At 41.7% G+C, this 16,904-nt stretch overlaps 1 protein-coding gene across 1 annotated transcript in view; it reads right to left on the reverse strand.

Moving 5' to 3' along the window:
* Window positions 1–7,663, reverse strand: part of EIF3H (eukaryotic translation initiation factor 3 subunit H) — an 85,463-nt gene extending 77,800 nt beyond the window's left edge. Inside the window, exon 1 of the mRNA XM_035556275.2 lies at window positions 7,498–7,663. Within this exon, the coding sequence (XP_035412168.1) occupies window positions 7,498–7,617 (120 nt within the window). The 5' untranslated portion in view covers window positions 7,618–7,663. The remainder of the gene's footprint in view (window positions 1–7,497) is intronic.
* Window positions 7,664–16,904: the final 9,241 nt, after the last annotated feature.

The raw sequence follows: 16,904 nt of genomic DNA on the forward strand, positions 1-16,904 counted from the left end.
CTGACATGGGGCAGCTGCTGGGCTCCGCTCACAGAGGCCACCCCTGCAGCCCTACACTACCAAAACCTTGCTGTGTAAACCCAACATATTGACCCTTAAGGCCAACAAGTCAGACACTGTGGAATATTTTCCATAGAGTGCTACCAAAGTGTCACCAACAAACTTAGCCAGCTGGAGAACAAAGGGGTGAGGAAAAAAGCCTCCAAATTTCACTGGCACTTCCACTAAGCCTGAAAAAATTGAAGGTATATTCCAATGAGGTTCTTTCTAACTTGGTAGTACACATCAGTACTTTCCCTTCTGAATGGAAGCACTGCTTATATGTCAGCAGTTCCCCTCTGGGTTATATTCATGCAATTCATCATACCTAAATATTAATACAAAGTATGTGTGTATATATAATATGGAGATATGTAAAATCACCCAACCAATACCAAATGTTTGCATGTTCTCCACCATTCATGTTTCCAGGAAGACATCCAGCTAGTGTTCAGTTCACACATTAACTCTCAGTCTCTATCTGATCTACATTTTAAGGTAAACAGGTCAAGGAAAAATCCAAGAGACCGAACTTCAATTTAAAATACCATTCGGACTTCTTTGTAAGGACGCAGAAAACAAGACGCAGCCTGAAGGACATGCAGTCCTAAAATCCCTTCCTATAGCTATGCAACGTCAGAGCACACATCCTGGGCACTTCTGCAAAGTCTTCAAGTGGGTAAGAAGAAAGGAAGAAACCAGAAGGAAAACTGGAAAAGCACAATATTCAAAACTTAAGAAAATGTCAAAGATTTTTAAGGTAATTCAATACTGGCTTCATTTATTATAAATTTTAAATGAAACATACTCAAATGCTATGGAAGTGTATTGCTTTCCTTCTGAGCATCTCAAAAGCTCTTATTAAAAAAATGTGTTTGAAGATGAATCTCAAAAACTAATTTCCAGTAAATGTAACCTTGTGTTTTCAGTTACAGTGATCAGACAAATCATCTTCAAGAGCCCCTTACCCCCGAAGCTATCTAGGCCTTCCTTATCAACTGCTGGGAACGTGATCCTGTTTATCACATACTTTCTGGACAAAAATGGCTGCTAATAAAAAAACAAGGTACAAGCAACTTAAATAAGATGACAGTGAGTAAAGTAACTATGGAAAAAACAGCTCAATAATTTTATTTTCTTTAAGGCAGACTCACAAGCTTTTATGTAGATTAGAAAATAAAAACAACAAACAGAACTCTTCGTAGCACAGACAAGAATACAAACCATTAAGCACACTACATCACCAAATCAGAGATAATGTAATGAAGCTTAAAGTAACAATCTTGGACTAAATCAGTCAAATCTTGCATCTACACTATAGCCACACTAGTGCAAATACAAAGCCTACAAGTATGTCTAGACGATGGTTGGAAGATATGTTTTGGTCAATGTGTGTTTACATTTTATTTAACCAGACAAGGATATCTTAAGGTTTAGCTTGAGCTCTATGCAAATTTTTAGAAAGTGCCTCAATACATACTCAGAGAATTAAGTAGATGGAATGTTACCTGACACTGGAACATCGTCTGGAGTATTACTAGTGCCTCTACACTTCTTCTCCGAGTTTGATGGCCTGAAGATTCAGGCATGCCTCACCTGCTGTTATCCACAAAGGCTTCTGCCAAAAGCTCTGGTGATACTCACTAACTCCAGACTAGCAATTTGTTACTAGTATTAAGGTTTTCCACATTAACAGCTGCGAAGATAAAGGAACAGAATCCTACAGTAGTTTCGAGAAGTCTGTATAAGTTTTACTACTTCCTACAACACGTAAAATTTATGTACAATGGCCATAAATGTGAAAATGACTCCTACACAATGGTTTAATAAAAAAGGAAATATCATTCCTTTTAATGAAGTAATAACAGCAACTAGCATTTTAATGCAATATCGTGTTCTTATGGTTGTAATTACATTGCTACGCAAGAGCAATAAACGAGAAAACCTTATTGTCCAGTCAACAATGTCCTCCAAAAGTATTTCTGAATATAGTTTTTGAATGCATATGTACATTCAGTAGAGGTTAGAAATAGATTTAAAAGTCATATATTGGTGTTTAAGGATTTAGTCGGTTGAGAAGCTGTTTTTCTGCAAAAACGATCTCTGCTGTTATTCATTTTATGTTTATTCCTGGAATATCCTCGCATAATGCAGGATATGCAAAAAACGGAACAGCTTCCCAATAACAATGTATTTCTGTGTGACCACTCTGAAGGTAAACGTGATAAATAAAAAGCACTTAGCTGGTCTGGCAGCCAGGACACTTGCCTTACTGAAAGACGCCCATTGCCCAACCCACAACTGTTATTTTTGCAGAAGGCGGCTTCCACATGCCCATTATCCCCATACTAGTGGTCAGACACGGCCCCCAGCCCACCACAGAGCAACTATGTTGTTTAATATTAGTTCGATTTCTACATGACATCAGCTTTCGTGCTTACCTAGCAGAAATGTTATTCATCCTACCTGATCTCACGTCTCCAAGTGACACAGCAGCTCGTCCCTGTTTTTACAGCTTTACACCTTGCCTGACAACACCACTGAAATTGTGAGATGTGCAGAAATGCACAGAGGAGGCCCTTGGTGCAGTCTTAGTTGAACAGGATTAGAAGTTTCACGAAAAAAAGCATTCTAGAAAAGTCTCCAAACCTTGGTGGAAGTTCGGGATCTCTTATTAAAGCTACGGCACTTCCTGAGAAATTTAAAAACTGGACGATCTGTAAGCTTTTTCACGGAATGCCTGAAAGTTTCATTTTGTGTAAGCTTACCCAAGAGTGCAAGTTCGCAAGATGAGGCTATGAAGCAATGGGAAACCAGCACGCAAACGAAGAAACACTGGGTCGCCCAACAGCCTGCTACCAGCAGGAAAGCAACGTTATGCTGAGCCTGAATAATATTAACATGCATATGACAACTTTGCTGAAAACAAAACAAAACAAAAAAACGGGAATATCGCGAAAGCAAACGCTGAAGAGTTACCACAAACTCGAAACGAGGTTCCCCTGCAGTGATATGCCCTCCCTCCATGCAGTGATGCGCCCAAGTGGGACACGGGACTTCGTAACGACAGACTTGCTCCAGTTGCCCTCACGGTCACAGCGCAGCTGTTTTAGTGCCAGAGTTTGTCCTCTTTGCCTCATTTACTCACTTTGCTGCGTGAGATAAAGGATGCAAAGACCCTGCAGAGCAAACAGCTGGCACTCGCAGTTAAAGGCTATATTCTAGTGCACGCGTAAAAGACCCCAAATAAAAACCGCAAGAGCAAAACACTCATTCTGAGAAAGACTTGGAGTTTGAGATAACGAATCCTGCAAATGCAGTTCTTCACAATATTTTTATGACGGCTCTTATTTAAATGTCAAGAAAAACCAAAGTACTACCTTGATCATTAACCCAGTGGGCACAACAGTAACACAGCATTTCCTTGTCAACCTCTATTTCAAATTTTCACCTGAAGACAAGACGGTAACAATATTCCAAAGAAACCAACATCCCATAAGTGTTCTTATACATCTGAAACCCTGCACAACGCAGGAGTGTTTCATGGTATGGCCCTAACACTGAACACGAACAGAATTGCGCCATGGAGATAATTTACCAAAAAGTCAGATCCCAAATGAGCACAGGACTTAACGAAGGAAGAAGAGGAAAGATGACGTTTGTTAGCATTAAGGAAACAAACGTGAAGATTTGGAAAAAATCAGAATCATTTAGGTTGGAAATGACCTTCAGGACCATCAAGTCCAACCATCACATAACACTACAAGTCCCCCACTAAACCACATACCTAAGCACCACATCCACACATCTCTTATGTAGGTCACTTCATTGCACAGGTGAGTATTCATAAAACTGCCAGCTCTATTCAGCCAGCCCCAAAACCTCTTTCAATAAAGGAATCAGTATTACCAATATTCCAAAATTCATCAGCTTACAGCTTGAAGTTTACTGCACCTCATGGAAACAAAGAGTATCAGGTCAGTGAACCAAATCAGATTAATTACAGCAGCTGAACTCCAAAAATTCAGATCAGCACCCTCAAAGAATTTGAATGACTGCAATAAACAGAAGTCCAACAACACCTCTTCAGGGAAAAAAAAAAAAAAGAAAAAGAAAAACCAGCAAGTTCTGGCATTGCTTTACATTTATTTCAGATAGCATGTAGTAATGACTACACCTCTGGGGTCAAATCATGAGTGACACCTGAGGTCTTTGCTACAAAGAGCCATCCACCCATGGAACTGAGAAGTTAGCAAGCTTATAAACACAGGAGAAATACAAGTTCCCAAGGTCAGGCACAACCTTCTCTACACTACACCCATAAATTCTGTCAGAAATACTCAAGTGTTCAAGCTCAAATATGGTGCTCGTGTACCTGGACATCATTACCTGCACAAAAATTCAGAGGCCTCCAGCAAATGTGTTAAGCTTCACATCACATTTGTGGGATTTGTTTCTGCTTCCCCATTCAGCAGGGAAAAAAGGGGTGGACAATCTGTCGAAGACAAGCAATTGGGAAGAAAGCCTTTGTCCTTTTCTTCCATGCGTCCCTCCCTCCCTCCCTCCCACATGCACCCCCCAGGTCTGTGCTTCCCTTCCTCCTCCACGCATGAAGCTTAGAAAAAGCATGTTATAACCCCTGCTCTCCATGAAGCGGCGAGCAGAGACAACATTGAATTATCTACAAGGGGTGACACATCCCGGGTGTCTGGTCACAACCGCACCTCTTTCCATCCCTAAGCAATGCCCCTGCCATTAAAGGCAGTTACAACCAGCTGTGAAAGCAGCTGGACATCTAGAAGTGGCTGCCTGAGCAACCACCAGGCAGGTGACAGCGTGCACAAGTGCCAGAGCCGACCATAAATCTAGGCAATTTTTAGTCTTCGCAGGTCTGAGTTCTGTTTAACATCCCGTTCTCAAGTGGCAAAAGGTGATAACGAGGCGACCTTAACTCTGTCACAAAGAAAAACTACACCAAGTCTGCTCAAGGTAACAAAACAGAATGAAATACTTTAGATCTCGTCTTGCAGGAGAGTAGCTAGTCGTATGTAAGTATCGTTTGACGATTGAGTTCTCAGCTCTACTAGCAGAAAAGGGTACAGACTTGTGCTCTTCTTCCTGTCAAGTTGCGAAGGCTGGAAAATTACGTTCACATTTCATTTCAGAAGCACTTTATAATAAAAAGCACTCAGGTGCTTCATTCAAGTTATCGAGTGTCTATAATGTGACACCTACCTGAATCTTCCCAAACTTTTGTACTATTATTTTGTGGGGCACGCTAATAAAGCGCTAACATTTTTTAAAGTTATATGGACTTAGCCCAACTTAAAAGTCAGAATTTCACTGTTAGCTTTTACTTCCGCCGTGACAGTGGTTTTTAATTTCCTCTTGCGCTACCTGGAACAAAATTGCACGTGATCTAAATCCAAATGGCACCACTGCATAATAGAATAAGGAAATAATCAGATTAAAATGAGAAAGAAGTTAACGACAAAATGCTCTACTTGTGCCTAATTTAAGAGGAAGCCAGAAAAGTAGGTTTTGCTGTGTGATTGTGTGTTATGTTTTTTGTGTATTATGTTTTAAGGTAACACGCTGACATTTAGAACTTCTCCAGTACCAATATTCTTTTCTTTTACTTCACTGTTCCCCTGAAATCCGACTTTCTGAAAGTACTTTCGTATTCTCACACATACAAGAGACTGATGTGTCTTCCATTTCATACCAGCAAATCCAAACCAACCTGCGTGGTGTGCCTTCGCTTTCAAAGCGGCTCCATCCGACAGCATTACTGATGTCACCGCCAGGAGATGCGGCGCCAGCGGAGGGAAATAGACCACTGACTGCCTGACTCCCACCAATTCATCCCCAGTTTTGGCATGTAATTACTCTGGTCAAGGCTAATTAAGCGCCATTAGCTTGTGAGAGCACAGTTGAGACACTTAAACCAGTAGGAGGCTAGCAAAGTTGTAGCAGAATTTGAGTAGAACAATCCGAGGACTCGCAAAGGGAGCCACTTCAGTTACAAGGCAAGCAAATTTAGGCTTCCCTTCACCCCAGGCATCACAGCAGGTTGTGAATCTCACTGTTACCATCCCGAGAGAGCTCTGTGTAAGATCCATTGAGATCATCTGCAGGTGGAAGGGTGAAAGCTTCTCAGTGTTCTCAGTAAGCCACCTTCACCTCTAGACAAGAGACACCACCACAGCGTATCTGAGTAACAAACGAGGACAAGATTAAAAAAGAAAGCAAAAAGCATTCATGAACATGTGCTGGACAGTCAGAAGTAGACCACCAGGGCCACTCACAGCTCATTTGAGCAAACAGCAGTTCACGAAGCAGATCACACATGTGAGAGAGAACAGTTTTGAAACATCTGTTCTCTCTAGTTGAGATAGAGTCAAAAGAAATCAAGTTTAACAGTTATTATTAAACCCAAAATTGATTTTAAAAAAGTTTCTACACTCACAGAAATGGAATTAAAGGTGCCAACCTGTGTTCTGCTTTTTTTCCCTCGTTCCCTCAAACGCGTTATCAAAAAGCTACGCACACACACTGGAGTCCGTCTGGTCCTAGCCTGCTAAGAACAGCAGCAGCCCACCGTCAGTTACTGATTTTAGGACTAAACATAACAGCTGGTCAGTATTGGCTACCCCTTCGGATAAGCCACGTGCACCAATGCTGTAAACAACTGAACGTTGTGCTGCAGAAATACTCTCAGCCATTACTTCAAATGTTCTCTTTCCAATCATAAGGACCTGTACAGAGAAATAAATTATTATTCATCTACCCAAACGTTTATTAAACTGTAACTCTGGGATAACAAGGGGGTCTACCCCTAATTAATGCCCAGCAGGCCTTTCAATGTTGCCCCAAAATGATGAGCTGCTCTCATTACTATTATACCAACCCTCATTTGTGCTTCACCTACACAGTGCTCCAGTGACACCTGGCAAAAATAATGAAAAAGTAAACAATATTTATGCTCCTAAACGTCCAAGTAATTATTTTTTCTCCCCACTCTGTGATATTTCAGAGTACTGCCAACTGCAGAGATAGGAGCCAACACAGAGAGTGCCAGCAGCAAAACTGAGAACCAACTTTAGCACACATTTCCGCTTAAGGTCTGCGTGGTCAATTCTACTAAAGAGTTTCACCAGAATAACTTCACTCTGGCATTTTATATCGTACTAACAAAACACGGTAAGCTGTGGCCAGTCTGACAAAGAAGATTAAAGACACAAAGGGCGAAGAAACCCCACACACACCCACCACCTCCCACACCTTCCCGCAGCGCTGGGTACGAAAGGAGGAAGCACAAAACGAGGGCTCTGGAGCAGAGGAGGGGAAGGGAGAAAGGCAAAAGGTGACAGCCGTGGAGGCGCCGCTGCCCTCCGGGAACGAGCCCGGCCCGCGAAGCCGCCGCTGCCCCCCAGGACCCCCGGAGCGGGCACTCACCAGCCCGTCGATCTGCACTTGCTTCACGGCCGCGTCCCCGGCGGCGGCGGCCTTGCCTTTGCCCTTGGCGGCGCCGAAGCCGCCGCCGGCCGCGCCGGAGCCTTCCTTGCGTGCCGCCATCTTCGCCCAGCCCCGGCCGGAAAGAGAAAACCGAAACACCGGAAGCGGGGCTTGAAGCCGCGGCGGTGCGCAGCGAAAAGGCTCCGGGCGGAAACACCTCTGGGGTGGGGCAGCGGGGCGCGCATGCGCCGCGTGGGAGGGCGCAGGGCTTCAGGCGTGCCCCGCCGCCATTTTGTGTCTCCCGGGCGGCGGGGGGCTGTGGGGGGGGCGGGGTGCCGCCCCTTGGCTCTGGGCACCCGCCGGGCTCCGGGGATCCTCTGTGGGCACCCGGGGGGCTCGCAGCGCACCGCCGTGGGCAGCTCGGGGGCTGGGGGTGGCGTGGAGGCACCCCTGTGGTCCTGGCTGGGCAGGGGCTGCGCCGAGGGGGAAGGTGTGCAGCTAACGAGCTCGCTTGGTACGGGGGGGAAGCACCTCCGGGAGAAAAAGGGTTTGGTAGTGTAGGATTTTCGCTTTAAAAGTAGTAGAGTACTGCGAAGGTACTTGAATAGCTATCTTGAGCGTGAATAACAACCCGTGTTCTGAGGCAGGATACAAAAACATGACATTAGATACAAAGCCCTGAAATATCAATGTCTCACATTAGTCTCAAGAGAGGGTTTAAGTGATATATTAAAAGTCAAATGCTGCTTTTGATTTGCTTCCCCCCTCCCCTTCAACTGCACCAAACCCCATGTTGAGTTGAAAAACTAAATTGTCTGAGAAAGGTAGGTGTACCAAGCACCTCAACGCTCTCCAGATGTTCTGCCGAGTATGTAACCTCATAAAAATCCACTGTGAACCCTTTCAATAGTGTGATTGACACTAACTTCTAACTGGGGAAGGGGAACATACCAACGCCAATACCAAAATTATCTGTATTTTCCGGCAGACAGGCCCAGCACTTGTCTGTTCCAATAAAATGGACTTAGCATCACAGAGAATGCTCCCTACCAGCTGCCCGCATGAGGGCTAGAACAGATTCAAGCAAAGAATCTCGTCTAATAAACATACCCATCAGGGAAATCAAAACCTAAATGCCACCGATATCACTGACAAGATCTGTATTGACTATAACAACAGACGTAGATGCCTGGCTTAGCCATGAACACCTCACAATAGATGGCTAAAGATTGGTGAGATGAAGCCCACTTCAGATTTCCCATTGGGGGATATCCATTAAGTGGAGTTTGAGCGTGAAGTTTAGAATTTGCAGCATCAAGGAGGTCAAATGTGCCCCAAAGAGACTTAAGTGTGCATGTGCAGCAGGATTAGGGTGCTGTTCTGAAAAAAAAAATACTTCGCACAAGGGCTGATGCAATACCAACACAGAGTTTCACAGTGGTGTTCAGTGGCCAATGAGCTCTACCGTCGTGTAGGTGTTGCAAATTGGAGTCCTACCCTTAGCAGCTTTCCATGACTGTTGCACACCCACTGGCATTGCCTTTTGAAGTTTTTCTAGAGAACAAAGTCGCTTGATTCAATATTAATACTTCACGGTGCTGTTATATATGCATGCATATCCAGATTTAATTTACAAATATGATCAAACAGCTTTAATTAAAGAAAACTAAGATTAAGAGGCAATATTATGATAATGTAGTGGTTCTCAACTCCAGCCTTCGGACTCCTGGAGATCTGTGGGCTACTTCAAAGATGTTGGTGAAAGGTACTTACAAAGAAAAAACACGCAAATGCTTTTTATCGGTATATCGGTAAACACACAGTGCTTTACCACCGGCAAATTCCTAGGGATCTGAAAAGGAAATGAAAACCCCTTGTATAACATAAATGTGACTCGTTATTCATGCCTATCAGTTTTTAAACAAAAAGTCCACATAATTAAAAAAAATAGTATCTACAGCACAGAACATCAGCATGTTCAAAGCCGTTACTGTGGGCACATAAAATAGCCGTATTCTATGGACTTGCACAGGGCTCTCATTATTTAGTGCACTGCCAGAACAGTTCAATCAATTTAGTTAATTATGATTAACATGAAAAATGAAACAAAAATATCAACTTCCTACTATATAGAACTCATCACGTCACTGGAGGCAAGAGGTCATAGAAAATTTCACCATTTAAAATACTCATTTTTTGAAAAAGAGGACATAAAAAGGATGTCAAACTGAAAAAAAAAATGAGTAGCATCGCCCAAGCTACTCAGGAAAACCACAAACATAAGACTTCCATCACAAAATAGTTTAGAAAACTCAAGCGGTGCCCAAACTCCATTAGTCATTTTTAAATGATAGTCTAAGTCAGAAGGCAGATGGAACCAAACAAAGCCCTTTTATTCCTCACTCCTGCCTAAGTAAGAACCTTGATATAAGTCAGATGTGTCATCTCCCTCCACGGCCTCGCTGCACCATATCAGTGCAATGAGCAGAAGGAGCGCTGCTAAATGGAAATTATCTGATTAAGGCTTCAAAGATGTAATCCCTTCCAAATCGTCAGGCTGACTTTACCTTAAGGGCTAAAGCAACTTGAATTACTTTTGTACATGCTGCAGGCTAAGACCATCCACGTGAATAGTTACCAGAGATCGGCTAACCTGCAATGACTTGTTACCTGTTGGTTAATGAGTTGTGTCTGAATTCTGTGTTGTTTTTTTTCTCCCTACCCTCAGCAATTCCAAATATTTCTGAGCATAATGAATGCCTTAATTTCATTATCACAAAGTGTACAGGAATACAAAAGAATCACTTAGGATACGCAGATAGCAGTCTGTACTTGCATTGAGACACAACAGCACCCCAAATACAAAGCGGCATTAATAGCTCCAATTGCCTAAAACAACATTAATTATCTACAAACAGAAACTGTGTGCATTAAAGTAATCTCCACAGCTCGGTGGCAACAGATTCTCCTAACACCGAGTTAAAATTGCCTTGTAATATCTTGTACCCCCACAGAAGTTTCCTGTTCAGTTATCTGGAGGACATGAGGTATTCGGGCCTCTTCTTTTAAGCGTGGTGGAATGCAGGCACCTGGCACATCCGAGCAGACTGCTGCCCCTTTTCAATGTGCCGTTACATGTAACACCGACTCTGCCTTAGGTCGTGCGTACATCACTCGAAAGAGAAGTCAGCATCTAACATCGTCCCTTTGTGGAGCGGGGTTTGTATCTGGGAGCGCTGCAGCGAACGTAAGGCTGTCCTTCCTTAATGGCTACGTACAAGGGCAAAGCTTAATCTGCGTAACTCTGCCCGTGCTAAGTGGCACGGTCTCTTCGTTCCTTTTGAAATCCCTTTTGTATTCACAGCCTGCCTTTTGTACTATCCTCTCAGTTACACACCACTCTCATATCCCATAGGATACCCACCCAGCCTCTCACTCCCCTCTGCCACAGGTTGGGAGAAAATGGACGGACAGCAGCAAGAAGACTTCTGAATCGAGTTTCAGGAGCTGTGACTGAAACGGGGCAGGCAAGATCTCTTAAATGCTCATTCTTTTCTTCCTTTATTTACAGACAAAAGGGGTCAGAAGAAGATAGGGCGGTGGCCTGGGCTCTCCAGTGGTCACAGCTTTGCCAAGCGCACGCGCTGCCCATCCATTAACCGCAGTTGTGCTCAGAAGCACGGAGCGCCACGTGCAGGCAGTTTCAAACACCCACAGCTCCTGGAAGCAGAGCCGTGTATAAACCCTCTGTAATTCACGGTTTTCAGCCACTTGTGTTCTGCCGACCTCAGCATTTCCATCCTAAGGAAATGTTCCCTGGCACACCAACTCCAGGGTGACAAAGGCTCTCGCTGATAAATAAGGTAGCGCTCTCCACCCCCTTTGTTCAGATATAAATCCCTTCACCGAAGTCAGGCCCTTTGCATACTTATGTCTGCAGCGTCTACAACTGCCTGTTTCACTGATAAATAATAATCTTCTGAAGGGTCAGGTATTCATCCAGTGCTTACTGCTGCCCACAGAGGAGCTCAATGTGAAAATTTAACGTCACGTTATATAATTGCATGGGCATTTTGTCCCAAAGAATAATACTTCTAAATACTAGGACTTGTCATGGGGCTGATTGTGATTTTAGACATTATTGGTGCCAATACTGAAATCCATTCCATACTTTTTTTCTAAGTTTCTCCAAGAGAATCAAAGTGAAGAAATTGGTTTTATTGGATTTTTTATTTGAAATAAGAAATGGAAAGTAATAAGGTTCAGCAGTGATAGAACAATGGTGAAGGTGGGAGCTACAGCCACATGGAAACCCCTGGAGACAAACATCAAATGCAATAAAGGAACTCCAGGGCCAGAATGTGAGCTTTGAAAATTCAATTTCTTTTCAAGAAGAATGGAGGTTTCAGAGGTCATACGTGGTTTCAGCCATGCTCTTAAACAGATAACCTTTTAGCATTTGTTTGAATAAATGTAAAAGCATTACAGTTAAATACAAATAATAATGGAGCAGCTGTTCTGGGCAGTAGCATAATAAGATATTTCTGCCCATGAATGAAACACTTTAAAAATATGAGCTCTTCTTTTGGAACACTTTTTTCACTGCTCAGCTTTTTCTCTGCTTTTTTTCAATAACTGTTTTCCAATAACTCTTTTCAGTTACCTTCTATTCTTATCCACTCTTTCCACATTCAAGGTGTTTATAGCTACTTTGTATTATTACTAATGGACCATCACTATAGTGCCTCAAAACCTTTACCATACAACTAACAGAAACAAAAAATGACACAGAAACTAACAATAAAATTACCTAACAATAAAATTACCTAATTGAAAATCTAGCTGATGAAAAAGACTTTGACATTTTAACTGCTAATTTTGGGCCTGCAAAGCAAAGAAAATAGTTATTTGCACAAACTTACTGGAAGTTTCTAAGCAGATACAAGCTCTTAGTGTAGTAGAAGGTTCAAGTTAGAAGATTATGTAAGTATGGGGAATATGTATCATTTATCTCCACATTTAAAGATTCCACTTCTCTGTTTCTATTTCTACCTGAAATCAATGAAAGGGTGAAAAGATATGTTCAATATCTCATGCAGCAGAATTGAATTCTCTCAGATAAATCAGAATGTTGGCCATAAAATTATTTTCTCATCTCAAGTAAGAAATTAAAGAAATTAACCATGTAATTTTACTTTTGATGTCAATTTGTTTAGCCTTATCTTTGTAATCAACTAATGTACCTTCTGATTGTTGATGACATGTATGCTATCACATGCAGAAGATAACAAACTTCAAGAAGAACAAGAAATCAGGAAACAAATGGAAGTAAGCATATAAAAAATATAAAATGTTTTATGTCTTCCAACTTCCTCCAATCTCCAAAGTACAACAGTGCAGTCGTCCAAAAGAACTAAAGTGGACCAGATATATTTGTTTTCTATCACAAAAACTGAAAGAAGGAGAGGGATGCTCTGCTCAAAATGAAACAATGGGTACTTTCGTAGGCACAACAGGAGACAAAACGTAAAGCAGCATAAAGACGTTCTTCCCCTCCATCTACCTTTCACATCAGCTGCCACACAGTGTTAAATGCCAGTCTTGTGTACTCCACAGACTTCCTATTTTTCTAAATTATGGCACTTTGATATCACACTTTAGCTCAAGTCATCTACAAGTTCTGCAAGTGCAGAGGGAGCGGTGCTGCAATGTCATGCATGGAGCAGAATGGCAACTAACGAGTGCACGTCTTGATGAACAGTGCAGGAGGAAAGGCTGCTCTCAGTTGATGCCCGTGTGTACTTGCAGCAGCATGAAAACTTTTGTTTGTATGTACATGTACATCTTAACAAGCTCCGTCAACCAAAAATGCTGCATAACCTAAGCGATGTGTATTAGTGTATCTACTCTGAAAGATAAAAGATTTAGTTAGCTGATGTAACCCATTTTGTTTAGCACCCGTAGAAATTTAGCTCACGGTCAAAAAGAGAGAGAGAGATAAAAAGGTTGGGATAACATTTGAGAAACTGTCAAGAATTCCACTGATTATTTTCAGCCCTCTAATTTCTTTCTGCTCCAGTAGGAAAGCTAAAGTTTCCTGTGAAATCTTTGTTCTCCAGAGCATTCTCCACCTATTTGCTACTAAGCAGCCACTTAAAAGCCCACATAGATGCCCGCTGTACTCTTTTTCTTACCCATGGAAGCCACCAGTATGTAGTGAAACTAAATATCCTGACCTCCACATTAAATGTCTCCTTTTTATGACATACAATTTACAAGATCGTTAATGTGGGATGTACTGTGATGGGTAGTTAGGGTATTTAAGCCAGAAGTAATTTCCAATTGAGGAGTACAGTAACAGTAGGACCAGAAGGGTTCTGAAAGCTTTATCACATGTAAAATTCTCATCTGCTGAGTTCATACCAATCCATAAAGAAAAAGCAGGGATTGTCACAGCCATGTTTATTATAAATCCAGATGCTGCATTCCCAAGAGATAATAGAAAAATAGGTACTGTAAAAGATGAATGTACATGATGAAGGGTAGAATTCAAAAGCTCAAAACCAGCCCCAAGGTGATGAAAGGAGCAGCCAGCAATGAATAATAAACATTCTGACAAATAATAATTTAGTATATTAAATGCTGCTGAATCTTCTTCTGTGGCCTATTTATACCTCAGAAAAAAAATCTAAAATACCCCTAGGAAAGTATTTTCAGACATATTCCAACCATGCTTTACTGTCGTGTGTTTATTTATGATAGTTTTGATTCCAAATGTTGTAAAGGAAAACCCTACCCCTTTCATTTTTGTAAATCAGTTCATTTTTCATATTTAAGTATGTCTGGTGCTAGGACTTATTGCAGATAACCACAGGGCACAACACGTGCCCAAAGGCAACACATTCAGATTAAAAAGGTCTGACACAGGACAAGTTTGGGAGAATCAGGAGTTGAGATCTTTTTTCTTGCCAAGCTACAAGCATTTGCCAAGTGCCAGCTATTAAGGCAAATCTTTGTTATTAGGCCTACATCAAAGCTTTTTTGATAAAGAACAGCTAAAGAACAGCTATAGCTTCAAGTAATCCACATGTCACAGCAATTTTCTGTTACTTAATTCTACTCTTGCCTTACCTTGTATCTCAAAACAAGAGTTCAACTCGTTTATGCCAAGAGACGGTCCTCCCTGCAAAGAGCTAATGCTCTTCTGGTGCAAGTCTTTTTGTGTGCAAGCAGAGAAGCCCAATTTCCTCTGAAGCATGGCTTATCCTTGCTCAGGTTTGGGAAGTTCAGTATGAAGCTCTGCTCACGCTTTCGATATATATGTCTCCTTCTCTAGTGTGACAGCTCATTTTCATAAATGCTGTATATTCATAAATACTTATTTTCATAAATACTTACCCATAGGGTATTAATATTATTGCAAGTATTCTGGCAGCAGTCAGGGACCCGTGTTTCAGACAAAGAAGTTCCACACTTCAAATTCTGTTTTCTGTCTTTCAGAAACAGTTCCTGTGAGTTAACAAAGCTTACCAAGGCTACAAAGTGCCTCAGCACCTTCCACTCTCTTCTCCTTCTTTTCCACAATGATACTCCTGGAAGGCAGTCCACTGTTAATGCCAGTTCTTCGATAAAATGCTCACTTTAAAATAAATATGTAAGTAAGTAAGTAAATAAATAAATAAATAAATCTCTTAGTCTTATAGTGGTGCAGCCAGATATTTGATGAAACTTCTCAACTATACAAGTATAATAGCAAGTAATTTCAAAGAGGTATCTTCCTCTAAGCTTTACGACAAGTTTTGTTGTGCTACAGACAGCCTCTGTAAGAGTACGTGGAATATGAATGAGAGCATTTGGTTCACTAAATAATGTGGTTAAGGACAAGTCAGTACAAAAGAAATAACAAATAATTTAAGTGGCATGTTACACACACACAGATGCACAGAAATTACCAACTGAGCAGGTGGTAACAAAGACAAGAGTGAAGAACAGCACTCTTTAGGGACAAACTGATGGCCAGTAAAGGAACACCCCAAAAAGCCACGTTGAAGAGCATCAGCCTTTGTCGTTGATAAAAAGGGGAAAACATCATTATCTCAAGAATTAAAAAGTATTTGAGGGGGCATATGGGACTGTGCAAAACTTTTCATGAGGTATCAGCAGGGGCTTGTGAGATGATGTAAAATTTACAGTGGGGTGTTCACAGAAATGGCCAAAAGGCAGGGAAAGGAAGGATTGGGGTGGATCCAGGAGGAAGTGTGGGAAAAGGGGGAGGAGGAAGGGTCTTCTTATTAAAACCCCTTCTTAACTGTTTCTTCTGTATAAACTCACTCTCCTAGGCAAGGATATCGGATGGGCTGGGGGACTGTGCCACTGTGTGAGGGATCTGCAATGCGGTGTGAATTGGGAATTCCAGTCCTGAGCAGCCAGACAGGGAGAACAGGACTTTGCTGTCTGTACTTATGTTATATACGATTTTTGGTAGTGTTGTATCTATGGCTGGCTGTGTCAGTGTCCCCTCTGTGTGTATGCAAGTGTATATACTTGTCCAGCACCCGGTCGTCTCCTACAAAATGTACGTGGCTCCACTACAGCAGCCGGGAAGAAACAATCCCCGGGTCCTGGTGACCACGGGATTCAGCAGTTCCCAAGAGATCCTTAAGTTTCTTGTTAAAACATCCACTCTATGGAAGCCTCACAGGAATAATAAAGTAAGTGAATGTAAAAGGAAAATGGTGAATTTTATTATACATATAGTTTTATTATACACATAATTTTATTATACATAAAATACTATCAAGATGTTAAAGAAGAAAATGTAGTACTCAACTGGTACAGTGTTCTTACAGACACTACTTTTAACATTTAAAATGTATCAAAAAGGAAATTTTAGAATAATTGCACTGAAGTGAAATACAATTCACTGAATGGTATTGCAAGTAGTCTATCACACAGTTAATGCTATCTTCCACACAGTGAAGGAGAAATCTGTGCTGTTGGTTTGCCTGCCATCCTTCTGAACATATTTTACCATACCAATTGCATTACAACTTGTCTGTGATGATACTATTTACCAATTGAGCTGTGGGAAATATCTCACTGCAATGGTATTTAACAGCCAGCTCCGGATTTTATCTCCCTTTGCATTTAGTTCAAAATTATGACTAGTTCAAGCTCTCATTTACTTGCTTTTCCTTTTTATCTCATTGTGTATTAGCAGCTGTTATCATTGCAGTTCTGTATTCTAGCCGACACCTCTAGTGTGTGATGTGCTGGCAAAGTGTTCTTAATGAGGAATAACTGCCTGTCTTTGGCAGTTAATTTTGTGGAAGAAGAAGGAGGAGGAGATTACTTCAAGAAAAATAGAGTTCATCTGCTAAGGTTTTGCTTTGGAGTCTTGCTGAGTG

Source organism: Cygnus atratus, chromosome 2 (genome assembly GCF_013377495.2).
Source record: "Cygnus atratus isolate AKBS03 ecotype Queensland, Australia chromosome 2, CAtr_DNAZoo_HiC_assembly, whole genome shotgun sequence".
Lineage (NCBI taxonomy): Eukaryota > Metazoa > Chordata > Aves > Anseriformes > Anatidae > Cygnus > Cygnus atratus.